The sequence below is a fragment of the Ambystoma mexicanum genome, chromosome 2p (genome assembly GCF_040938575.1).
Source record: "Ambystoma mexicanum isolate Mex_15411 chromosome 2p, UKY_AmexF1_1, whole genome shotgun sequence".
In the NCBI taxonomy this organism is placed as follows: Eukaryota; Metazoa; Chordata; class Amphibia; order Caudata; family Ambystomatidae; genus Ambystoma; species Ambystoma mexicanum.
This window is the reverse complement of record NC_090923.1, coordinates 1,112,274,837-1,112,300,519: the sequence shown is the minus strand read 5'-3', so window position 1 is coordinate 1,112,300,519 and position 25,683 is coordinate 1,112,274,837. Positions and strand designations below refer to the sequence as shown.

Below are 25,683 nucleotides of genomic sequence, written 5' to 3'. Positions count from 1 at the left end.
ATGATGGGAGACCACCGTCATCCTTAAGGCTCTTGTGTGATCCTTAATAGGCCCAGATATAAGAGGGCTACCGTCGACGCTTTCCACGGGGATGGCTACGGTCTTAGTAGTACGTGGGATAGCATGTTTCTTAGCCCAAACATCATCAATAAAGTTGCCTGCGGCTCCGCTGTCTATTAAGGCGGGCACGTTAACAAGACACATGTTATCCCAAGCTAAGGAAACACTTAAAGTAATCATGGTGTTTCCATCTGCTAGGGTAGAAGGACTGATAGTGTAATTTGGAAGGGGACTAATAGTAGTTAAAGAACCCGAAGCCGTTGTCCCCTTTACGGTCGGGCATTGGCGTTTCCCGGTTTCCTCGGGGGTGCAACCGTACATTCCTTAACAGTATGACTGTTTGATCCACAGTACATACACAATCCTTGTGTCTTTCTCCGTGTACGTTCTGCAGGAGAGAGAGGACCCCTTGCGTTACCTAATTGCATGGGCTCCTCGCTAGTATTCGATTTATGAGGAGAAAAAAAAGATTCCATATGGTATCTAGGATTCTTTCCTTTTCGCTTTTCTCTGTTCCTTTCCTGGAGTCTATAATCTAACTGCATCACTAGAGCAATAAATTCTGTCAGGTTGGGAGGTCTCGGAACTCGAGACACTTCGTCTTTTAGTTCTTCCGATAACCCTCTTCTAAAGAGAGTAATCAGTGCATCGTCTGCCCAAGAGGTGTCGGCGGCCATCCTTTTAAAAGTAGTTATATAGGCTAGGATATCCAGGTTGCCTTGTTTTAAGTCAAGGAGCCTTTCCTGAGAGGCGACAACCACCTCTTGTCTGCTGAACATGCTGCGGATACTGTTGCAAAATGCCGGATAAGAGTCCAAAATGGGGTTGTTATTGGTGACTAAAGGAGTGGCCCATGCTAAGGCTGCTCCTGTCATTTGTGCAATCATATGGCCCACTTTGTCTCTGTCCGTGGGAAAAAAGGCAGCCTTAAAGGCAAACTGCACTGTGCAAGATTCAAGGAATTCTTTCACGGCTTGGGGATTGCCATCAAATCGACCGCCTGGTAAAGGCCCGGGAGGGACTTCTGAGCTTCGGGCTGTCTGTCCCCCTTGCTGTCGTAATGCAATATTTTCCAATTTTAACTGCTGGACCTCTGCAGAAAGGGTCTGCATGGCGGCCATCATTTGTTGTAGCTGTTGTTCCATTGTTAATGCCCGTCGAGTATCCCCTGTGAGTCCTCCAGAGCTTTCTGGCGTTGCTAACTGTTACTCTTTAACTTTTTACTCTCTGGACAAATCCCCACATGCGAACTCGTCGGTAAAAACAATACAACAAGGCCTAACTTGTCTTCGTCCAAAACATGAAGAATGGATAGATCTACCTGGAACCTGCTTCCAACCCCTTCTAACTCAGGTATCGAAAGGAGACTCCCGGGAAACCCTCGTGGGGGAGAAAACCCGGCTGCCGGTAGAGAGCGTTGGGTGCAAAGCTGGTTTCAAACTCTCAAAGCTTTTGCGGGATGAAGTCTTCAAATGGTAAGTAAGTCGTTGTCTATGAAGTATCAGGCTCAGGAGAGATCTGGGAATAAACGTATAGAAGTTAGCGAAGGTAATGGTGTCGGACTTCCTATGAGGGTTGGATGAGAATTATAATACCTGCAAGTGGTAGGGACTGGGTGTCGACAGAGGATTTCCGATCGCTGTTTGGAAGAGTGTGTGCCTTTAAAGATGGATCCCAGACGGGGTTCCGATAAGGAGCAGGACGGTAAGCTGAAAAACTGGGTTTCTTTGGGAGGAATAAGGAAAGAGTAATTTAGAAAGGTCTGAACTATATATCTGATTACCGGGTGTAAAGCGGAAAGAAGCTTACATGAGTGGAGGCTGAGACACACCGGTGGTCGAATGGAGTCGATAATGCAAGCGTGGGTGACAGAGGAGGAGGGGCTTCCCTGCTCGAAAAGGAAAGGAGAGAAATCAAGGGTTAGTAGATGCAAAGGTTCTAAGGCAATAGTAGTGTGAGGTTCCTAGCGGCAACTCACGAAGCGAAGCCTCTGATAGCAGTAGCAACGCGTTGTTGTCCAGGAGCCGTGGATTCTTGTAGTGTTTCCGGGATGGGAGGCGGAGCTTCGCTTCCGTCTCCCGTCCTGACAACTAGACCATTGACACCGAGTATAGGCGACATGTTGGAGGAACTCAGCCGCAACTTTGGTTGAAGCCGCCAGCGGTTCCATAATAAACCGCGTCGGAGACCCATCGTAACATACAAACTGTGAAGAGGAATGAATCCCTTTCTGTAAGGGACAGCTACCAGTCGGTCATGAACTCCATCTTTAATGGACTACTTGGGTGTGAGGTAGTAATAAGAGACACTCCATCAAAATTACACTGTGATTACAAGCTGTGCCTTCGCCTTACCTATTACGTGGTTGACAAATAGAATATGCCACAACAAGATCATACTGTCATATTGCTCCAAAGAAGTTAATCCATTAAGGACAACAGGACTGAATGGTATACAACAAAGTCTTTTATGTATACTATGTTGATTCTTATCATATTGTGTATTATCACAGGGTGGTTATTGGTAGAATATGTTGTATATCCAGGTGTCTATAACACCACTATTGTTGTGCCTACTTTATACACTGTATAACAATACCACAGGAAGACATTTATAGAGAAAAATACTTTCGTTTCACTGTTACATTACTCACACGAAATCATCAATAGATCCAACTGTTATATTTGTCTGTATTAACCAGCCTATGTTATGATATTAGAGGTATGCTGGCCATAGATATAACAGATTGACTTACTTCCTAATATTATATTAAGGTAATAGAACTATGTTGAAAGGGCCGATTGGGGAAAATTATGAACAAATAATTATGAGCACTTTGTAAAATGAATGAACATTAGTTCTCTAGTAAGTTAATTTGTGCACACCCCAATAGAATGCTTGTATAGAAGTAAGACACCCCTTTTGCTCTGCACATACGTGTGTCTTCTTGGAGCAGGCTCCAGGAGTGAAAATAGCTCAGTTAAGCAGCTGCATTAGCAGTAAACTGAGACCCTGACTCTGTGTTCGCATTTTGCCTGGTGATTTAATGCCTGTCATGAAGCAATGTCCCACTAAGTGTATAAAGGTTCTTTGTTCTCATAATTACTTCAGAGGCACGAACAAAGCAGCTTCTGTTGTTCGGGCCTGATTAAGCGTATTATGAATAAACTATGATTGAGTGTCTTTGAAACATTCTGTGCTGGTGTCTCATTTTGCTGGTTATAGTCACAGCCGGGCATCAAGAGAATTATTGGCCAGTCTTTTGCATTTTGTTTGTATTCTTTGCCTAGTGGTTTACCTGCTTAATCCCACTTACTTTGTTTTTGTCCTCATTTACCGCTTGGAGTCAATCAGATTCCCGAAACAATCCTAACAATTGGTAACCTGAAAGCTCCAGTTGGAAAATACAACTTATGTTTCTATAGTGTGTAAAAAACACAGCAAGCTGGAATACACCTTGGCAATGCGAACAGTCTGGGCTTCTATGTAGGCACAGGAAAGGTACTTGCCAGGCACTGCCATAGTGGGATTATCTGGGTACTGATAGTAGTAGGTGCATAATTGTGAGAGTACCAGATATCTAACAGCAGTGGCTGGCAAACTCCTTATACTTATACACAACCCAAAACTGTTGGTGTTGTCAATGCTGTTTTTTAACAAGACTTCAGTGAGGGACACGCAGAGTGCTTACAAATCGAGTGGCTGAAGGCAACCTGGTTGAGACATTTGTATTATAGCAGTAGCAGGTTTACAACTCCAATTAAGTCATTAACTCTCAGAAGACTGCTTTGAAAAAACACTGGCAGGCATTTCAAGTGCAAGGTATGATGGTACGGCTTGATTGAAGCAAGCTGAAAGAGTTCCAATGTGGACGTGTTTTGAGTGGGGAGGGGCAGGAACTGGGTGGGAATGGCCATAAGGATAGCATGGCCATGAGCAGTCATGGACGATCAAATAACCTAACAATGCCTACAAGCTGTGTGTCCCACCTTATATGCCACTTCTCCCTATCTATACACTAATGCAATAGTTTCGGCTTATGCGCCACCTAACAGCCCAAAGTAAAAATGCCTATACTTGGCATATCTACAAATGCACTAGCTCCTCCTGCAGTCACTGTGTTAACTGAAGCAGATATAGCCCTTGTGTTTGTGCTCTATTGAATAAGCACCTCCTCCAAAGAGCACAGCTGAATGCAGATATGAAATATCTGGAGGGTTTGACCGGTTTCTCTGCAGACGTTGGGTCAGATCTCCAGAAGGCAGCGCTTCAAACAGAATCCGTGAGAACACTCAACATTTCCAGAACATCATTTTATGTTTCATTATCAAAACTTCAATCTTTATTTTAATAAATAACCAATAATTCTGATGGTGGGAAATAAATATGACAAGCACAGAGACACATAATAAATAATAAAAATGCATTAAACAATAAGAACACAAGATCATTGGCTGGCAGGAAAGACCACCTGGGCTTACAAGATTATCTCAAAAACAGGAAAGCGGCAGGAAATACCAAAGGCAAAGGAGAAAGAGGATATCCGGGCACAGTTATTAGTAGATCCTTTGCACCAATATTCACCAACTTCGTTCTCGTACCAGTACTGTGAAAGATGGTCATGTCTATTCGAAAAACATCAAGAACTTATTGCATAATTTCGGGACGAAACTGACTGGTCTGTGTACATTTCTCAAGGAAAAAATAACGCCATTCAAATGATACGTTCTTGGGTTAGCCCGCACGTTTCTCACTAATTGACAAGCCCACAAAGTTGCTTCAAGAAATTGGCATAATGCATGCATGTCAATTTTCTTCAATTTGCCGTTGAGTCGAATTGCGGGAGTGACACTCCACCTAATGGTGTAAACCATGAAACAAACACAATCAGACAGTATGGACCATAAATCTGAAGGGCTGCTAAATTCATGGCAGCATTTTATGAAGCCATTTCCAGGATCTATCTTCAATTCAATGAGGGTTACACCTCTTTCTCCGAACAGCATGATTGCAATGTTCTCACATTGATTGTCAGCAAGGAAGATGGGTCGGGGGAAAGCCCCAGTCCAGCAAACATAACCTATTACATCGTTTATGTGAGGAAACATATCCAGTCCTTGATCACCAGCAGGTGAGGTATTTGGCACAGTTGATAAAAGCAATGCCAAATGCAAAATGTTGCAGTGTAGTAGCATTCCACAATATCATGGCTGGGCTACACACTCTCAGTAAAATGCTATGGAGTTGTTTTCTCTTCGATGGTTATTCAGTGTGCCTGAGCTGATGATAGTGGTCGTGTTAGGAGCAGTCAAGTGGCGGCAAACAAGCTATTTCTGGGAGGTTTCTTATGGCTGAAGTGGCTTTAGCTGATGGTAGCCTGAAATGAGAGAGACTTTTGTGAAAGGTAGGAAACAAGAGTCTCCTCTTAATCAGCCATTGGGGCGAACATGCTGTTGATGGCTTTGTAATCCCTGGGTTTCCAAGAGAACCAAAACACCTCTTCTGGACATTGGCCTGACTTGGGCCAATGTGAATTTGCAGCCTCTTCTTCCAGGGTTAGGTATGACCTCTTCTGCAATGGTCAATTTTTTTACAGGGTCTATTTTGGTTTTTTTAGAGTGTAGTGCTTTTTACTGTAAGTTCAATGAGTTTACAGCAGAACATTGTAGCATTATGGTGAACATTCCCAACAACATAAAATACATATAATGTGTAGCCGGCTGACAACGCTAAAAAATGGCAGCCAACTTGTACCTGTTACAATTCCTACTTGTTGCAATGAAGGTTCCAGTGGGAAGCCACAGTTTATAGTTTTCATTAATCTGTTTAGTTTCAAAATATTTCCTAATCAGTATGTGTATCGAAATTATATTTTATTAGGTATCAAAAGCCTTTTAAGAATTATTTAAAAAAAAGTGGTGTTGATTTCTGGAGCAGTGGAATTTCAGCAGCTGTGAATGGGACCCAGCACCCCATTCCAAGATGGGCGCAGATTTTGCTTGTGTCAATGTTGGGGTCATGACATTTTATCCCTTGTTTTTCCATGTTTGACATTTCTTATATGGCATATGTTGCCCGCCCGATCTGTGTTTGACTACCAGCATGTTAATTAACCATATCAATTGCCCTTTCGCTATCATTCAAGACCCCCAGCACTGGAACTGCATGCCGTGCTGACTTTAGGTGTGATCAAGTGGCGGGTGGTTGAGAACCTTGACAAGTAGCACCCTCTGTTACTTGTGTTTTATGACAAAATTAGTGCTGTGTGGAGGGGTGATGCACAAATGAGGTGTGATGGAAAACGCCTTTGGTTCTGGCTCACCATTGTGTCCCAAAACGAGGACTTTGAACAGTGCATTAGATAGGAATGTGGGAGGCGGTTTAATTTGATTTTTAATACACGATGGCTAAAACATTTTGCACCAGAGATGCTTCCTTTAAGCCAGTTCACTGTGGCCCTCGGGAAGGGCCTGCAGCGTGAAACACATTTGTCATTATCTAAATCACACCAGTATAAATGCCCTTACTCCTCAATGTCGTTTGTTGTCCCTATATCCCTTTCTTCCAGCACTGCTTCATGGCTCAGTTTGGTAGTCTATCAGTCTATCACGGGTTAATTTTGTTGGCAAATATAGGATGGCTACAGAAGAGTGTTTCCTCACAACAAATTCAGACACTTGGAGAAAGACCGATAATAATAAGTCCATCACATAAGTGGTGTCACAAGGAAGAATTCGTGTGCCTTTTTTCTCAATATAGACATGTTCACTTTTCCCGTTTAAGTGGACTCAAGTCGTCTGAAAAACAATAAGAATGCACCACCGAATCCCTCTATCTGTTCCTGGGGCCACAACCAAAATGACATTTGGTGATTATAAATCTAGCGTTTCATTGGCTTCATGCCTTACACACCGGTATTGTCATCAACAATGCCCTGGTTCACTGTAGCCATTTTGCTGGGCAGGTGTCATACTGCAAGAAGTTGGTCAGGGTGTTCAGTGAAGATGGACGCCTTTTCTTGAAATCGGATACTGGTTGCAGTAGAGTTCTGTCATTCCTGGTGAGAATGCTAAAATGTTGAGGACATTGGCTTTGGCCCTGAGCATGACTGGTTTGATCCCGAGGAAGGTCTTCTCAGCTTCGTATCATTCCTAAATACATGAAAAATGTGTCAGCCATGGAGGGCACACGTAACTCTGTAGAACATGCTGGCCTTTTGGAGCGAAGGCAAAGTGAAAAAGCAGTAGGACTGTTGTCACAGCTCTGTCTAACAGAGCCTACTTTCAACTGCTAGCTTGTGGGCAGTAATTGAAAGATGAAGACAAGCCGTTGATTCTTGTTGGATTCCCAGCCTTACTTTTGGGAATGTATTTTAAAACCAGCAGCAGTTAGGCTTCTTTGTGTTAATCTGATTCGTCATTTTAAAGGCTGGGTCATCACAACTCATTGTTACAGGTCCTACCTGTCTGCTGCTAGGACATGCCAGAAAAACAAAATTGTGGGGAAAAGAGGCTAGTGGGCTGGGTTTTTGCGGGATAAGAACACTGCCTCATATGCGTGTCCCCGGAAAGGTTAGAGGGCATTTCAATGCTTGCCTTCACCTAGAGCAGTGTGTGTTGGGGGAAATGGAAGTTGTTCCATTGAACAGTCGCGCCTCAGCTTTTTCTCACAGGAAGATGTTGAACTGTTGGTCTAAGCTGGGGATTGTTTTTCGGCCATCCATTTGTTTGTTTTCATGATGACTATACTATTTGACGGCTGAATGTAGTGCGTTGGTCAAGAGAACTATCGGTCCAGAAAAAAGGCACAGGAATTCCTTCGAAGGCGATGCGGCAATCGTGATATTCACAGCACAGTAGTCATACAGAAGCCAGGCATGCCTTCAAAGGCGTGTGGGGCAGTGGTTTCAGCTTAACCCCTCCCCCAACTTCAGTCTACCTCCTTAGTAATATCCTGCCTGGTCAATACTTTTTCGTATCACTGTGTACGGTCCACAGTTTGAGCGTGGAAGAAACCTGTAATCCTGAGATTTTCCATAAAAAGTCACACATACACATATATATTAACACGCAAACACCAACTAATGAACTCACAAGAGATCAGCGCCTCGGAGCTCAATTTAAGGGAAGAGGATAAGAAAACGGTCCCCTTCCACTGGGAGGTTTAAAGGAGCATGTATGCCCCTTTAGTGGCTCAGATAAGTACATTTACTATTAGCATTTAGCACTCCCACATTTGTGCTGGTGGGCTACAGGTCCCCGCAGTCCCCCTCTATTGCAATTCTCACATGGCCATGAGGGGAAGCAGCAGCCATACTGGTAACTTGAAAAAGGAAGAGGAGGTAGGAGATTCTGTCACAGGGGAGAAAGTGTTGTGTTCCTCATTGTTGGACCAACATGATTCTCCATTCATAACAACAACCCGTCCACTTCCAAAATGAATGGTAGCAGGAAAGTGAGCCTTGCGTTCATTGTCTTCTGGCTGCGTTCCCACCTCCTGCAGTCTCATCTTTTACCCCAATAACTGCAAGAGGGGATTAGCCGGGACGCGCTATCCTCCTTAGGAGTTAGGGACACCCCTATCAATTCATGAAGATTCCCTGTAGTTCATTATTGCACACGCTCCCCATTCGGCTCCCCGCCACCCAGTGCAACCCCACCCACCCTCCCCCCCCTAAACATGTCCTGAGATCAACCAGCTTGCGTGGCATGGACCTCCACCTGCTACACTTCGGTCTCCAGCCCATTCAACTTGGGTGTCAAGATGCGGGGTGTCACCCCTGAGTTCAGGTCCGTCTCAAATTCTAACAGCTGTCCCATGAAGTTGAGGTTTGGCGAGATGGCTGGGCGTCGGCCCTTGACGTACTTGTAGGCGTCACCCATGGTCATCAAGGTGTGCTTCATGAGGTAGGCGATGACGATAGTGGCTGAGCGTGAGACTCCCGCCTGGCAGTGCACCAGGACCCCCTTCCCGCACTGCTGCGCCTCCTCTGCAAGCAGACAGACAAATCATCAGTCATATTGTTCCCCAACTCAGGGATCCCCCAGAGACTTGCTGAAAAGCACCACCCTCCTCCCCCGCACACAAGGATAAACCCAAGCTGATCATTCTGCTACATAAGGTGGTACACAAAAAAATACCCTCATCGCCATCTCTGACTCAGAGACTGTGAACCAGCCTTCTCACACACATACATCACTGTCACCTCCTTCCCTTGCTCAGAAACTCCAATCTCCAGGCGGTGGAGCACTCCCACAGGCCGGCGAGGGGGGAACCTGTGTACAGTGCAACGGCATCATGGTCCTCTACCTCCTTTGCAGTAACTCATACTCCTGCACTGACTTCCTGTGTTGGCGAGGTTTGCCTTCCGGGTGGTTACCCTGACAAACAAGTGGGGGGCTTAGGGGGCTATAGCCCCGAGTCTTTGGGTTGTAGCACCGGATAGAAGCTCAGGTGCTACAACCAAAATGCTAGCTAGCCCCGGGTCCCACCAGTCCTGACATTAGATTAGCCCCTGATCGTTTCCAGACCTAGCAACACCCCTGCAAATCCTGTATGGCAAAGCTCCCAGATTTCCAACTATTTCTCCCTTCCAGAACTCATGTGTTGGCCTTCAGCACATATGCTGGCTGGCAGTTCCTAAATTCAAACGTAAATCAGCAGGATGACAACCTTATCAGTGAGGGGAGGGGGTAGAGGTTAGGAGCTGCCCCTCTCTAAAAATCAGATATGAACCCAGGCAAATAAAATTCAAATAATTACCCAAGACGTTGCTCGTTTTTCAACATTTGATGGTAAGAGGGTTTGCATACTAACATATTTTCCTATATGCACCTGACTCTAACATGTCCGTCTCCCACATTAATTCCACAGTTCTTTCAAACTTGTGGGTCCTTAGCGCTATACAGAACAAGCATAACGCCTGCAGTTTGCCACAGTGGGGTCCAGAATCAGACCTAATGGTCATCACCTCGGGTAGAGTCTACAAGGCGGGATATGGGCGACTAATGGAGGCATGCATTGATGCTCTGAAAGAATACGGATGCATGGTCCAAATGGTCCAATTAGTCAGAACTAAAGAGGGGGAGGCAAGTGTTTATTTTTTAATGTTCTCGAAAATGTGCTAAATGAAAACTCTTAAACTTTGGATATTCTGTTGCAATCTAATGTGTCTAGTTTATGGACAATAGCCCCTTCTTTTGGACACTGGATACCTTGTACTTCCAATTAATACTTTTTGCTGCAAAGGGATTTGCTCATTCCAATGTACGTGTCTTTTTCTGGTGACTAAAAGATTAGTCATGAATCTTTATATAATATGACAAGACTTATAATAAAGGTGTATGACTAAAAGGAACAGTCATTTCCTTGCCTCCCAAGGGACCAAGGCCTATTTTTAGGGAGTAGACATAAGCTCAAGGGCCGGTCTTCTCTAGAGCACTAAGGAGTACATATGAAATAATATGTGGGAAAATTGAATGGGCATGTTGTCTCCTCTGCCCGCCGCTGTGACCTACCAATGAACTCGAAGGCCTCCTCAAAGTACTGCCGCAGGTTCTGCTTGCTGTTGTCTGTCGCCGGCAGCCTCTTGTAGCGGACACCGCTGGACTCCAGGTGGTAGAGGGGCAGGTGCGTGGTGACATTAATGACGTGGCCAATGTTCAGGTCCAGAATCCTCTCCAGGTCCTGGGCGTCCCGCTCGTTCCCCAGGAACAGGAAGGGAAGGATGGTGCTGAGCTCAGCATTCTCGATGTCAGGGGTCAGTAGCCCCCCGCTGTTGTCGAGGGGCCTGAAACCATCATCTTGGGTGCTCTCCTGGCCTTCTCTGGCATCACTGATGCTTCCTGCAAAAGGAGGAAAGGAAGAGAATGGTTAGAAAGTTATTTGGAGTTATACCAACAAATTGTACACTGTATGTGTAAGGCTTAAGTGCGTATCTTTGCGTTCTCTGGTAAGGCTCCATGCTCCCTAACATGCATTAAGTTGTCCTTGCTTTGCTCCAGCAGGAACGATAACACACACAAATGAAGATGACCCTATTCCCCATGGAAAAGAAGGCCCAATTGGAATCACAGTCCATTCTATAGGGTTTATTTACGTGAAGGCACTTCCTTTGCTTTGAAGTTTTTGATCCCTTCAATTGTGAATGTGATGGGTAATTAATTGTATTTTGTGTTATGCAGTACGATAATGTATCACGTGTGTCTTTGTTGCATGACACCACAAACACATTGTTTAATTACAGAAGCCCTTTAATGCGGTGGGGATTCTGTCTCAAGGTAGCATGGGTGCCGGGGGCCAGCCGGTCGGGTCTCTATAGGGACCTGGAGGTTATCCGATTTTGCAACAGCTTTTTGGATTATCCCTGCATCGCACTCACCCCAACCAAGAAAGCGCTGGTGAGAGGAGTCTGTGTCAGCCTTCATTTGCCACCCATCACTCCCCTACTTCCCTCTGAGGAGCAGGCACACCACAGAGCATGGAAAGGTCCCATGATTGGATGCTGAGCACATATAATTGAAGCCTGCAACTGCTCCCTGTTCATGCAAACCCACTAGACAGCCAGAGAAGCCACCTGTGGACCGGGGGACGTGGGGGGCAGAAAACATATCACTCAGTCAGAAAGGGATGGGATGGCCAAAAAAGACCATCCTTTTAAAAGTGAGGGTATGGGTATATATCTTCAAAAAACAGGCTTGGAAAAGCCTCGACAAACACTGCTTTGAATGATAAAATACAGATGTGTGAGGAATATAAACTGGGTATTATGCATGTATAAATATACCTAATTGGTTATGTGGTTGTGTTATGCAAGATATGAACTTTGTTGAAAAGTGCAAAATGTACCAAACACGTGTTTATTAATAATTGTACCTGCACTTCTCCCTTCCCTCCTCCCTACCCCCCTCAGCACTTATCCCTTACCACTTCCCTGCACTTGCACGATCTGAATGACACAAGGCCTAGTAAGATGGTTGTTTTGTCCTCCCTCTGTTTCCTCTTTGTCTTGTCGCACCTAGAAACACTTGTGTACAGGCGCGTTACAAATGCCATATCATATCACATCATAACATTCAAGGTTTTCAAGAGGGTTGGCAGAGGAACGGTCCACTTTGATGACTGAATGGCTTTCCAAGCATCCCAGATGTTTCAGCCAGGAAAAAGGCATGCCTGATCCTCCTACAGAAGCAATAACCCATTGCCCTTCTACTGGTCATACGCATGCTTTGGCAGAGGTGAACACAAGGTTCTTCACACACAGCATTAACAACATTCAACCAGTGGTTCCCTGTCCTTCCAATCACGGGACAAGTTCTTGGGAAACCCGGAGAAGAGACCCTCGGACCCTTAAGTTGCATGGCATAGGGAATCTTGAAGTGCCTACAACTTTGCCTGCCTCCCCACCATCCTATCAGTCTGCCACAACATGTTGTTGCTCCTGTAAACCTCATATTTACCTTTGTACAGCACTCTGCTGCTTCCTATGTGGGTTTGCCCAATGTCATTGCAATACCTACACACAGATTTCAAAATAGAACTTTACAGACGAACGTCAAACACACTCACTGACATCTCGTGGCCTGTTCATACCAGAACATGGCTCTAATCAACAAGGAAGTACTGGAAATGGAGGCCAGTGGAGCCATGTGTCAGACAATGCTGCACCAAGGTGGGTTTATAAAGGTATTTTCCCTACTCGGGATCAAAAAAGAAAAGTTAAGAACCAGTGAAAAGGCTTGTTTTTCGATGCTGGTAGAATAACTTACACTGCTCCTTGTTCATTCACACAGGAAGCTCCCCCAGTTTATCTGGAAATGGGATGCATGAGTTAACCTGCCTTCTATTCAGGCCTTCTCCATCTGGCACCTTCACATTTACCCAACTTCTAAAGCTGATGGCACCAGCTCTTTGAGCAAGAGGAAGGCAGTCGATACTATTGGTGATGCGTATGTCACGGGACAAGTGAAGTCTCAGAGATCAGGTGTCTCAATTGATGGACCTCCGATAGGAACTCAGATTCCGGATCAATTGGAATTAGTCAGAATGAACTCCAGCTTAGCACATGGGGTTCTTAGGATTCATAATCAAGAACAAGCACAGAGTGCAGAGACTCCCCCGAACAAACCGTGTTGCTGATTCACAGGGGGGTTGGCAGGGCTCTGCACAGAGTGGATAACTCACTCAGGGGACGAGCCAGGATAGCTGTTTCGGATTCAGCCACCGTTCAGACTGGTTTCCAAGGCCCCCTACCCTATAGGGCACTTGAGTGACTGGAGGCTGAACATTGGTGAACGTGGTCAACATGTCCAAAGGTTATTGGTCTGTCAGCAGAAGCAACAATTAACTGAGGTTGGCGACTAGAGCATAGCGATGCTGGGATCACAGGGTGATTTTTGAGACAGTACCTGAATCAGAAATAGACTTAAACGCAGGATACAAATGCAGGGGAGCGAAGTGAAGCAAGATATCAATAGGAGAGAAATGGTGCATAGGGGAGATCTTCCCCACCCCGTCCTCCACCCCACATTTAACAGTGCCCTTCGCCAGGAGAAGCATGCTCAGGGGTCGAGTTGTGTGTTGGTTTTCAGTGACTAGTCACTGCAACAGGAGTGTTTTGGGTCTTCATGAGCAGATGGGGCTCATGTGACAGACAAAGATATTTCCTGCCTATCGTGGTTTTTTGTAAGATATGAAATTTGGGATCAGCTGCAAGAGACTCATTCCTACAGGAATGGGAGCAGAGGAGAAATGTAAAGACCCCCATGTGTCTAGCTTCCCCAGATGGCGAGTGAAAGGAAGAGTAAGAAAGTCTCCCTGCTTCTAATGAACCAGACCTGTCAGATGCACGCCGTCTCTACCCTATGGTTCTCGAATCCTTCTTCCCCTGTTCCCCACGTCAACACGTGGGGCTGGAGGCATGGAAGATGTTAGGGGATGGCGGGAGATCCCGGGACCTCCTCTTGACAGTGCTCTCTATAGAGCGGAAAGAATGTGAGCTCTTCTGGCACTGCCAGGTTTTAGCTTGGGCTGGCCTGCATGGAATGCAGGGATCCAAATCATCCGGCATCATCCAATAAGCAGCCGCTACCGCTGGGCAATGAGTAGCTACTACGTAATGAGTTGCAAATCTAACTTCCATGAGGGGCTATCTATCACCGTTTCCCATTATATGTGAGCCTTTATGGTAAAAATGACTTCTCGATGTGTCCTAATGTTCCTTCTGACACATTCCCAAACACAGAGTTAATGTCACATGAGTATTTTTCTGTGACACCAGTTAGCCTGATGAGTCAAAAGTAGTTCTTGCTAACTTTTGGTGTAAATATAACTAGGCTATTCTAGGCTACATTCAGGAGCTAAACTACTCCTGGCAATGTCAAACCTTGGAATGTGACATCCATCACACTTCAGCAGACGTATTATAGCTATGGAGAAATGATATATGAGGATCGACGCAAAGCTTGTAATTGTTTGGTCATTTACCCAACCATTGACTGCCCAGGGCAATGATATTCCCTATGGCCATTCCCACCCACCCACCCCACTTCCTGCCCCTTCCTGCCCTGGAAACTCTTTGAGCTTGTTTTTTTATCAAGCTGTGTCATCAAACGTTGTGCTGGAATTACCTGCCAGTGTTATTTCAAAGCAGTCCTCTGAGAGCTGACTTAATTGGAGCTGTAAACACACTACTTATGTAATACAAATGTCTTAACTAGGTCTGCCTTCAGCCACTCAACGTATAAGCACTATGCATGTACTTCACTGAATTCCTGATAAAAACGAGCATTGGCAAAGCCAACAGTTTAGGCGTGTGCATAAATATTAGCCGGCAGTGCCTGGCAAATGCATACCCCATGCCTAAGCAAAATCCAGAACTGTTGGCATTGCCAATGCTTGTTGTTACTCAGGCTTGGCTGACAGAACATCTCTGTCCCCGCCATAGCTCTGGCTCTGACAGAAGGATACAACATGTTCTGTACAAATATTCTCAACCCACTGTGGCAGGATGGCAAAAATGTATTGTTAGGGTTTCTGTTGCCCATTGGGAGAACATTAACCCTGTCAATCCACTTACTCACAGAATTATTCAACCAGTAGATTGTGCTTCCTGGCTGCAAAATATTAATTCCAACAGGAACTACAGTACCCCCACTTCCAGATCCATTGTGAGTTCTTGCAGTTATCAGCATGTTTGAGTAGTCTGTGGCCCACTGGACTAATGCATTTATGATATGATAGTTTATTTATATAGCGCCCATACACCATGTGTTTCAAAGTGCTTCAAGGCAAGGGAGGGAACAAGGGAAAATATAATGACATTCTTACAGACCATGAACAGTAAGGATGTGAAACTAACTATCGTACTCGGCCTGACAGCATTTCAGATAGTGCAAGAGCTAAGACATCGATAAGGAAGGGAGGGGGAGAGTGGGAAGGAAATGGGAACAGACAGGCGACTACCGTACTAGGCCTGACGACATTTCTGGTAGAGCCGGAGAAAAACAAAAGGTGAGGGAGAAGGGTGCAGAAAGGGAGGGGAGGAACAAAACAAGCGACTATCATACTAGTCCTGATGACATTTCAGATAGCGCTGGAAGGGGGGGGGGGACAAGTATGGCTTGCATTAACTTGCATTTAATTGCTTGAGCACTTGGTCACAGGCTCGGATCCTGGGGGAGTCTGCTTCGCTGGTGAATAGATTATTGAATTGGGTTTCACCTTAAGTGCATGAGAAGGATTAACCACGTTGGAATTGGTTCCTCTGACCCTACAAGAGCTGTTGTCTGTGTGATTAACCACGTTGGAATTGGTTCCTCTGACCCTACAAGAGCTGTTTACTGTGTCAGGACAGGGCACACAGATGCTGTTGGACAGGTCCATCTGTGCAGGTATTAAGATCCCTACAAAGGCCTTTAGGCAGGTGTGCTAATGAGTGGGGCAGCATTTCTCCACCTGCCCACATTCCTGATTACTTACCATAAAACTTCCACTCGCATGCCCCACCAACTCAAGTGGAATGATAATTTCCGGTAGCGCCTGACCATTTGGTTCGACCTCCTGCAATCTACGGACAGATTGCAGGTGTTTCTAAATAGTCACAACTGCCTGGCACACAGTGTCAGGAATGTATCAGCTATCAGTGGCCCCTCCACCTCCAGCCAAGCTCCTCATCAATAAGGGTTGGGCACATTGGAGGTAGTTGATGCTCGCCCACGTCTGCTCAGCAAGAGGGGTGTGTAGGTGATCCAGAAGCCACCCAAACAGCAAAACATAAAAGTCCAAAATAAAGGTAATGTCCAATCAAGGTTCTATAAATATACATATACTTTAATTAAAAACACCATCTGCAAACATAACTACAAAGAAAAACAATACACAAACCCCACCCCTGAGAAAAGAACACTGAATATGCAAAGACTGCAAGATTCAGCCCTCTGGTTAATGAATAAGGGGTCAAAGGCAAATAAAAAAACACAATGTTCTTTACAAAGGATTTGTTGTGGTGCAGAAAGGGATTTAATTGACCTAGCTGGTCTCTAGGACCCAACACTGAACCAAAGGGGCAGTTATTAGTCAATGATACCTTTCTTTGATTCTTGGCAGTTCAACAGCATCGAACTACACTTCTTGACGCTATGCGAGGCGATCGATCCAAGTTCGGATGCAGCAGATCATGTAACCCAAGTGGGGAACGGGCTTTGAGCTGGAAGCTCAGAGCAGTTCAAGTGCATAGTGGAGCAATGCAGCTGACCAGTTTCAGTTCAAGGATCGGGTCCGGTTCGAGGCATGGTAAATGCTGGTTGGGGTTGGTGTGTGACACTCCGACAGTTTGAGACGATGTCCGGTGAAGGTTCGAAACTGTGAACCTGATGATCCAAGGTGTGGTCAGTGAGGCAGTAACTCAATGGTGAGCGTGTTCCAGTCATTTGATTACCACTGGATCGTGCCGGTGTGTGACGTGATGCTTCCAGCGTTTTGAGACAACGTCTGTTAATGAGTGGTTGGTTTCGAGCCAGACAGATGGCAGGCTCTGCTTGGGATGTGACAGCATCGAACTGAAGCATGCTTCAATTTCAATAGATGCTCAACTAAGGGTGTATTGTGAGGGCCACAAGGGTCGGTTCGACAGTCAGGTGAGGGAGAAGATGATGGTGACTGGATGCGCAGTTCGAGTCGGGCAGTTTGATGGGTCCTCCAAGATCTGGTTAACGGTCGATTAAGATCATCAATGAAGATCCTAGCGTTTCGAAAAACGGGTGGAATGGTGCGGATGCAGCAATGGCTTCTTTTTCAATCCGAGGCAACGACGTGCTCAGGTAGTGTGATATGGCAGTGATTTGTGCAATACAGCAGTGCGTAGATCAGGCAAGTGCCACGGGCAGCACCAGACGGTCCTGATTCTTGGTTGTCCTGGCTCTCGAGTGCTGTGAGTGCCACTCTACGGTCTCAGGGACAAGATGGGTCCTTGTTTTTAAGGCTCCCAAACACGGTGGAGGCTGGCACACAGCTGCAGGTATCCTTTAACATGGTGAGGTCCTGGGTACTGTTGTGGGTTGCAGAGATGCAGGTCTTGTTTCAGCAGCAGGTCACCCCCAATGTCCCATGAAGATGGTTAGGTGGCAGAGCTTGCCTCTGTCTTGGACACTCAGTCTTCACCTTCGACTGGGGGCTTTGGAAAGTATGGCTTCCCTAATAGAGACCTAATGAATTTTTTCTTAGGTGTTTGTTCCAAAGTGAATCAAAGAAGGAGTTTGAGGCCACTTCTTGTATAAGCAAAACTCTACAGGTGATTGGAGAAAAGCAAGTCTGTTTTAGGGGTCCAATCCATGTCCTTGGAACAAGTTGACTTTGCTTTCTGACATCACACCCAAAGAGATTTGTGCTACAGGAAGTGGTGGGGACAGGGAGGAAAGATGAGGCGGAGAGAAACAAGATGGCGGAAACGTCCTCCAGTTGTAAAGAGCTCTCCCTGTCTACACTAACTCTGCCCCTTCGCTTCTCAACAGAATGAAAGGCCCTTTTGGTATGCAGCAACCTGGCGTGAGGCTACTCCTTTTGTGAAAGGGTGTGCCCTTTGGTTCCTTTTCCCAGTACAGCTACCTGTGGAGTGTCTGTCTCTCTGGGGAAGGCGTTTACCTGCCCTCACAAGGGAACAAGGAGAGTGAATCCACAATGGCTACAGTCTTGCTGGGAGCAGTAAAGAGAGTCTGGCTGGGGGAAATACATATAAACCATCCACAGCTGAGCTGGGCTCACATTACTGCCACATGTGGGAAACCAAATTGATGTGACTTGGATAATTATGAGAGATGCTAGCCGCTGTACCTCAAACTCAGGTATGGTTTATACTTACAGTTTAACATGCCACCAGGATAGCATACTCAGAGTTCTGTAGTTTTGGAACTGGGGTGCATATCTGAAATGCAGCCCCTGTGCTGCAGAGACTTGGCTGTTACTTGCAGCTGTCAAATGGGCACCTGTGTCCTCTGAACGGCTCTGTTTCCACTATAGAACAGGCGCTGCAGATCAGGCTACTTATCCAGCAGGGCACAGAGATTATGAAAGGGGAATCTGATTAGCAGATTACACTTTGAGATGGAATAAGCTGCATCATTTTATTAATCAATAAAAATCAAAAAAGCTAGGGCTTCTACACCCTTGCCCGGTGGCAATTCCTTTCACTTCCCACCCCCAAACTGATTTAAGCCAGCTTGGTGTATGACAGGCAGTGGTGTGGAAGTGGGGGGTATGTAGAGGTCATGTGACAGTTAAATAAAACAGAGAAGACGGGAAAGGGCAGTGCCAGGGTCTTTCTTCTTTGCTGATTGGGAAAGGATAGTTGGAAGAATCGGTCTCTCGGGGAGCTGGCGTATGTAAGGAGTGTGACGAGGAAGGCTAGGAATAGGTGAGGTGTAATGAGTATTATGGGTAAGGAATCAGGTTATTTCCCTCTAAGGAAAATGAAACGAACAAAAGACCACTAGGCCCTGTGGGCTCACAGTTGAGGAAAGTGCGATATTCTCAATTTACAAATATATCTATGCACCAAAATGCATACTCAATTCATGCAGGAAAGACTATCTTTACTGCAAAAGCTGTATGCAAAATGTAGTGCTTGAATGCATCGTACCCGAACCTTGCAGATTCTGCGGTCAGCAGACTGCATGGGGGTGCCAGAAAAGGCTGCCAGAGAACTCGGGCGCCTTATCCGTAGCGTGCACCTTGTACAGTCTGCTCTAGTCTGTGCTAAGCAGCTTACACCAAGCTGCCTCATTCCTATCAGCTCCCCGCAGGACGGATTCTCTCATTATATCCCAGCAGGAGCCGCCGAGGCCTCTCTCCGCAAGCCTTCAATTCTCGAGACGCGGGAACAGCATCGGCCCGGGCGTTCCACTGGAATTACCAACGCACCGGGCGATGTAGAGGCCTGTGGTGCGGCGCCCTAGCTCAGAGTGCCAGAGGCAGGCGCCCCTTCAGCTTCTGAGCTTCATACTGCCATGTGCTCCTATGCCGGGGGATCGTTCAGAAGTGGGCCTGCCAGACCGCTTGCGACGGCTCAGGGCTGTTACTGGCCTGAAACCCCCTGAATGCTATTAGCACCCGGGTGTTGATCGTTGTTTCTTTATGTGCAGTGCTGGAAGTGGAAAAGATGAACTGTGGGGTTCCTGGATCCCACCAGCGACTGGGCGGCTGGGTGTTGGCAGGGCGGGACGTTGGGGAACGCACGAGATTTTTCCAAGCCCCTCACCCTAAATAAACATTTCTATTACGGGAGATGAATTCATTGGTAACACCTGAAAAATAATCAAAGAGAGAAGTGTTTCCTATAATGTCGCAAGCGAAGTATAAAAGGTGCGCACCTTTTAAACCTACATAACTTGCTTAAATATTTTCTGCAGAGTACACACCTCACAAACCTATTTACCAGTGTTTTGACCACGCATTCAAGCGGTCTAGTGTTAAGTTGCTCGCCCCTTGTCCCGAGGACGTGTTTTCGAGTCCACTCTTTGGAAAAAGAAACAGCCCTTGAAGGGCACCTGCTCCGTGGAGACCTATTTTGCTGGTTCTCGGACCCAGGAAACTCCGGCCCAATGACCAGCGCTGTCGTGTTTATGGGAAATTGGCTTAGCAAGGCTTGCGCATGACGATTTCTCATACAAATAAATGAAGATAGCTGAGGCGGGGGGGGGGGGTGGAGACGTGAGAAAAGTGGGGTAATGCAGGCTGGCGCTTTTACGGGAGGTAAGTGGAAGCAGTGGGGTCAGGCACCCTGGGGCGTTCGGGTTTCCAGGCGAAAAGGTGGCATCTGGGTCCCAGGCCCTGGAGAGCAAGGAGGACCACAGGAGATGCACTGGAGGCCAGCATACATTTGCCAGATAAATGGGGGGGGGGCGGATGCAGTCAAGATTGGAAGCCAGGAATACAGGTCCCACATTCCACACACCCTTATCCAACGGTTTGGCACAAAAAATGAACGGCAAGAGCAATGAAACTCGACGCCAGCTATCTTGTCTGTTGGCAGTTGTTGTTCTTCTGTGTGATGCACATGTTGGACTTGGACACTTGCCAGCTTTTGCCATCACAGTTCTGCAGTGCCAGCCCAGGAGTAGAGATCCGGGACTGCAAAATCAGGAGCTCGAAATCCCAAAATCGCACAAAGTAGTACAACATAATAAAATAACTCCAAAGCTGGCAGACCGAAGTAGTCAGTTTGCATTTATAAATCTGTGTTACTTTTTTTTTAATGAAAAAAGCTTCAAAGCATCTACCGGATTCCCTGAAACAAGCACATTAATGCACGCGGTTGGTGGCGGTTATGATTCTAACCATTGAAGCCGGGTAAAGGGGGCAAAGGGGCAGCTGCCCCCTTTCTTCTGGAGGAACGGGGCAGGAACCAGAGTTGCCCCTTGGAGAAGCCTGCACGTTTCAGCGGCGGACTGTACTTCCCAAGTGAAACTGCGGGCATTGTCGTTGCTGCAGGAGAGAACACGTGGTTCGCCTTGAAGCCATGTATGTACATGTGCTGCCCTGCTGCTGGTGCAGTGGCTTTCAGCAGTATCAGGATTCGGCCGCCGTGCTGCATTCTATGTTCCTGTTCACTGGCAGTCCCCAGCCGACAAAGCTATACGGTAGCACACCAGGTTAGGTGACTGCTGCTGAAATACTGCAATACATCCTTTCGATTACCTTCTGTGAAATGTCCTCTAAAAGGCACCGTTTCCACCTCGGAAGGGGTCGAGCTTTGTTTCGCGCTCATATTCATGGGAGAGTGAGGGTGATCATTTTTGGCCCTGAAGTGAAAATCAAAACTAGACAGGGGCCGACCAGGGTCAGATAATGTGAGAGGGGGGCTCTGGACCCACACTCAGGATCTCTGCCGAGGTGAGGGTCCCACGTTAGTAGGACGGATCGCTCTGCTATACTCAAAGGGTAAAGGGGCATGGGAAATTGAGCAGGGCTCATTATGGGGAAGTGGCCTCCAAGGAGGCGTGGTCTAACGGGCGGGGGTTTGGGGGGGTCTGGCAGGCGACCCCCGCCAGGCAGCCATGTGAGAGATCATCAGGGTGATGATCCCTGCATCTCCTCATCAAAGGGATGCCTGGCTGGTGCTCAGTAGCACCCCGTGTATTCCTTGATGGTGGTCCTGACCCCTGGGCGTCGCTTTAACTAAGAGATCCAGCGATCACTTCTGAGTGATCACCACACCTCTTGGTTAAAGGGACGCCTCGGGAGGCCAGCACCACCAGTATGGAATAAAAGGCAGTATTCGCGTAAAGCTTCGGGGCTTCAGAAAAAAAAAAAACCTTGGCTTTTAGAAGTCTTACCTTTTTCTTCCACACTTGTGGCGCCGGCCTCACCAGGCACGGGGTGGGAGCTGCGCCTCAATTATGGCAGATAGGGCATTTTTTTGGGCTTTAGAAAAAAAGCCTTGGAAGTTGGCCCGGCTTTAGCGAGGCCCAGCAGAGCCCCGTCACTGAGAGATTTTTCAGAGACTGCTGCGACTCAGACCCGGCTAGCCCTGGCTCACTTCAAGCCCTGGCTATAGTCATGAATTCTAGGTCTAGTATTGACTTGTGTCAGGGTTCCTCGGCCAAACTCCTGCCTCCGAACGTTCAAGGACCTAAAGATGCCCTTCCAATGTCTTACTCTCAGCCCTCTACACCCCTCAGGCAGTGACAAGGTTTCGAAAGCAGAGGAGAAGGTCCTGTGAGGGGGGAGCACATGCAACCCATGCTAATAAAGGGAAGAAGTGTGGAAGTCCTCTCAGATATGGGGGTCACGCCCTCATAGGGAAATTGTTCTATTAAATTAGAGAAGGGTGCTTGTATCTGAGAGAGGTAGGGGAACCGTCTGTAGAGGTCTTTTTGGGGCCCAGGCAGTGCCCTGCAAGCTAAAAAAAAAAAGACTACATTGGCCTTTACTATATGGAAAATAAGAGATCGAGGCCATGTTCTGGCAAAAGGTCATCTTTGCACAGGCCCTTGCTCATAACTGTGGAGACAGGAGCATTAGGGAGCACACACTGTGGCCAATATGCCATTCCAATGGCCGCACGCTACCTGAGGTGGCCAGCAAGGCAAGGTTTATTTTTTAAACGTATTGTTTTCTTATAGAGCGCCAACCACAATGCGCACATCATTTCATCGCACCCCAAAAAGTTTGTGGGGAAAGGGCCCGGGTGGGAGGGAGAACAGAAAGACAAGGGGGGCAGGGAGTTCTCGGAGCATTCAGCCCAGAACATTGTTGTCCCAGGTCACACATAAGTAGCTGGGCCAGTCCTTATTATCTTTGCATTCTGGTCCTGTATGCTTGCATTTATCATGGGAAAGCAAACTACACGGACCGATTGTAAAGAGCAAAATTAAAAATGGACGAACTACTCCGTGGATAGGCGAATCAGACAGAGGTATTGTTACCCAAAGACGAACATATTGTCCGCCCACCAAGGAAGAAAGAACGGATGTGTGATGAGATCTATGTAACAAGATATAAAGCTGTCCTCTCTAAGTACAACTTCGTCCTGGGGCCTACCACTGCAACATCTTGCAACCCAAAGCAGAGCTTTGTTCCACTGGGCCTGCAGATCCTCGCTAACCCCAGAGAGGGCTCTGCTTTCCGAGCCTGTAATTGCATCGCCTTCATGGTGTGGTCCGCTGTCTGAGCCTGTAATGCCCGTGTGACCTGAGCGATATCAGTGCTGCCTGTAGACTGGATGACCCGTAGCACGGTGGATATCACTGCTGCCTGAAGTGGGGCTCTTTACAGTCGGCGAAATCTGAGAGGAATGCCAGTCCTCTGAGCTTGTATGATCGGTGTGGCCGTAGGGACAGCGCTGCTATCTGAGGACTAACTTGAGGCATACTTCTACGTCGTGGAGCTGAAATGTGTATACATTGTGGTTTTGGTTATGTTGCTTGGGCCTCCACGATCTCTGCAGCCTGCAGGACAGCCTAAGGGCCCGGCACCCCGGTCTCTAGGACTGCTGTCTCTATGAGGCCTAGCCGCCTAACATACACGGACCCCCCGCCAGTTTCAGAGTGGGGGCGGGGGGAGGCCAGAAGCTATGAGGTAATGTCATCCAAACCAAACGTAATCCCATTCCGCAGAGTTGTCGAAGATAAAAGCTCCGCCCACAGCCCCGACACAAACACCCCTAGTGTCCCTGGGGGTGCTGGGCGGTGTCGCCAGCTGGCAGCACTGGTGTCGCTTGCATGAGATGACATCACCGCGGAGTCCTCCCTCACCCCCCCCCCCCCGCCGCCGCCTCTCAGGCCCCCTTTGTTGATGGGCGGCCCAGCTGTCGGTTCGGAGCAGATGGACGCGCACCCACACAAAAGGTGGCGTTGTGGTTGGCAGAGGCAGCTGCCACTACAGAACCCTATCATGTCCAGATGTACTTGCTCTCCCGAAACACGGCTCGCCGCTTGACTTGCTCCTAGGGCCTAGAACTTTCTATGTACTCCTCGCCGCGGGGTAAGGCTTTCTTGTTACGTCATCGCTCGGATCTTGTTAACTCCTCTGTTTGGGGCGTTTCCAGTTGCATGCCCATTTGGCCTCAGCTGGCCACCGTTTGTTGTTTACTTCTAGATCGGGCCTATCACTTTCTTGCTTGACTTACGCCTTGACATGTCTGTTTCACCTGTTGTGATTGGTAAAGCAGAAGGCGCCATTGTTCTGTCAGTGCTGGGGCAAACCTTTCATTAATAGGTGTTTTTGTTATGGCCTATATAAATCAGGATTGCAGCGTTTTTGGTAAAGCCGCGCAGTGCCACAATATAAACGTTATCGTGCTGCAAAGGAGGCTGCTCCCAGAAGTGTGAAAATATAGGAGTGGCAGCTGAGAATGTAGGTAGCTGAGTGGCATCTTCATCCCAGTGCTAGAAAAGGAGGGGCTATATGGGGTGGGCCTATAGATGCCGGCTCTGCTAGTCAATCAATGTTTCAGCATCTCTTCTTCGAGTGCACCTTTAGTGAGGTTTACAGCAGTCCCAGAAGCACATCTTTGGGTCATTAGCGGTGGGATAGACGACCCCACATCACGCACAGCGAAAACCCCACAGATGAGTCCCCAATGTAGCATTACTTCCGAGTAAACCTAAAGTAGCATGAGTTATGTGTTATGTTACTATGCTTTTCAAATGGGAACCGTTTTGTTTTATGTAGGGTGACCAGATTCAACAAGTATAAAACCGGGACAGGGCACCTAACATAAAAGTAGGACTAACTCTTGAAAGTAGTTGTCAAGGCCCTACACTTCAGTAGGGTTGGAGGAGAACGAGGTGTAAGTGTTAGTGGTGGAATAAACACATATTATAATTAATTGATCACAAACTGCCACTATCTTAATTCGGAAAACGCAGCATTTCTTCTGTGTGAGATTATGCATTCCTGCCTGTCAGCTATGAAGACCTACTACCAAAAACCGGGCCCACTGCATTTTCCTGTGGAAAAATAATCTTGAGAAAGGGGGACAGAGCACCCAATTCCGGGGCAGTCCCAGCAAAACCGAGACGTCTAGTCACCCTAATTTTATATGAATACAATTTGTATGTTATCGTACATAAATATGTATTTATCCGACAATGACTACGGCTAGGTGATTTTATCACATTGGTATAACCTGGAGGTGACTTTACTAAAACCTCACCACATTTTCCCATGTCATGTGTGAGATGCTTCACCAGTCCTGGGGTTTCGACTGCCAGAACTTTGCATTCTGGTACGTGTAGTCCAGCATTAACAGTGAGTAGGAATAAAAGTGCACGCTCTACACTATCATACAGAAAACTATGATCTAAAAAAAAGCCAGGAGTTTCTGAACACCTCCCATTTAACAGGGGACACGGTGTTTACGCATCAAGGCAGTGACAGACAAGGGGGGGGGTCTATTAGTGGGGTAGTAATAACCTACCCACCCCTTCCTCCAGACTATTGAGATGTTAGGGACGAACAGGCCGGCGGACAATGAAGCTTTTTTCCATTTTACCAGGGGAAGCTTTTAAAGCCCAAGCACACGTCACCCTGCCCCCTGACTGATTTCGGGCAGATGGCCCTTTCCTCTGATGACACTAGCTGATAGGTCACTTCCTGCTTTCCGCGGGTTTCAGCTTCTGACTGGGG

At 47.0% G+C, this 25,683-nt stretch overlaps 1 protein-coding gene across 1 annotated transcript in view; it reads right to left on the bottom strand.

Moving 5' to 3' along the window:
* Positions 1 to 8,734: 8,734 nt before the first annotated feature.
* The window catches only part of LOC138567169 (dual specificity protein phosphatase 10-like), a 40,174-nt gene continuing 23,225 nt past the window's right edge, over positions 8,735 to 25,683 (bottom strand). The window contains exons 3-4 of the mRNA XM_069645138.1: positions 10,578 to 10,904; positions 8,735 to 9,049 (exon numbers count right to left, since the gene is read on the bottom strand). Coding sequence (XP_069501239.1) covers positions 8,784 to 9,049; positions 10,578 to 10,904 — 593 coding nt within the window. The 3' untranslated portion in view covers positions 8,735 to 8,783. The remainder of the gene's footprint in view (positions 9,050 to 10,577; positions 10,905 to 25,683) is intronic.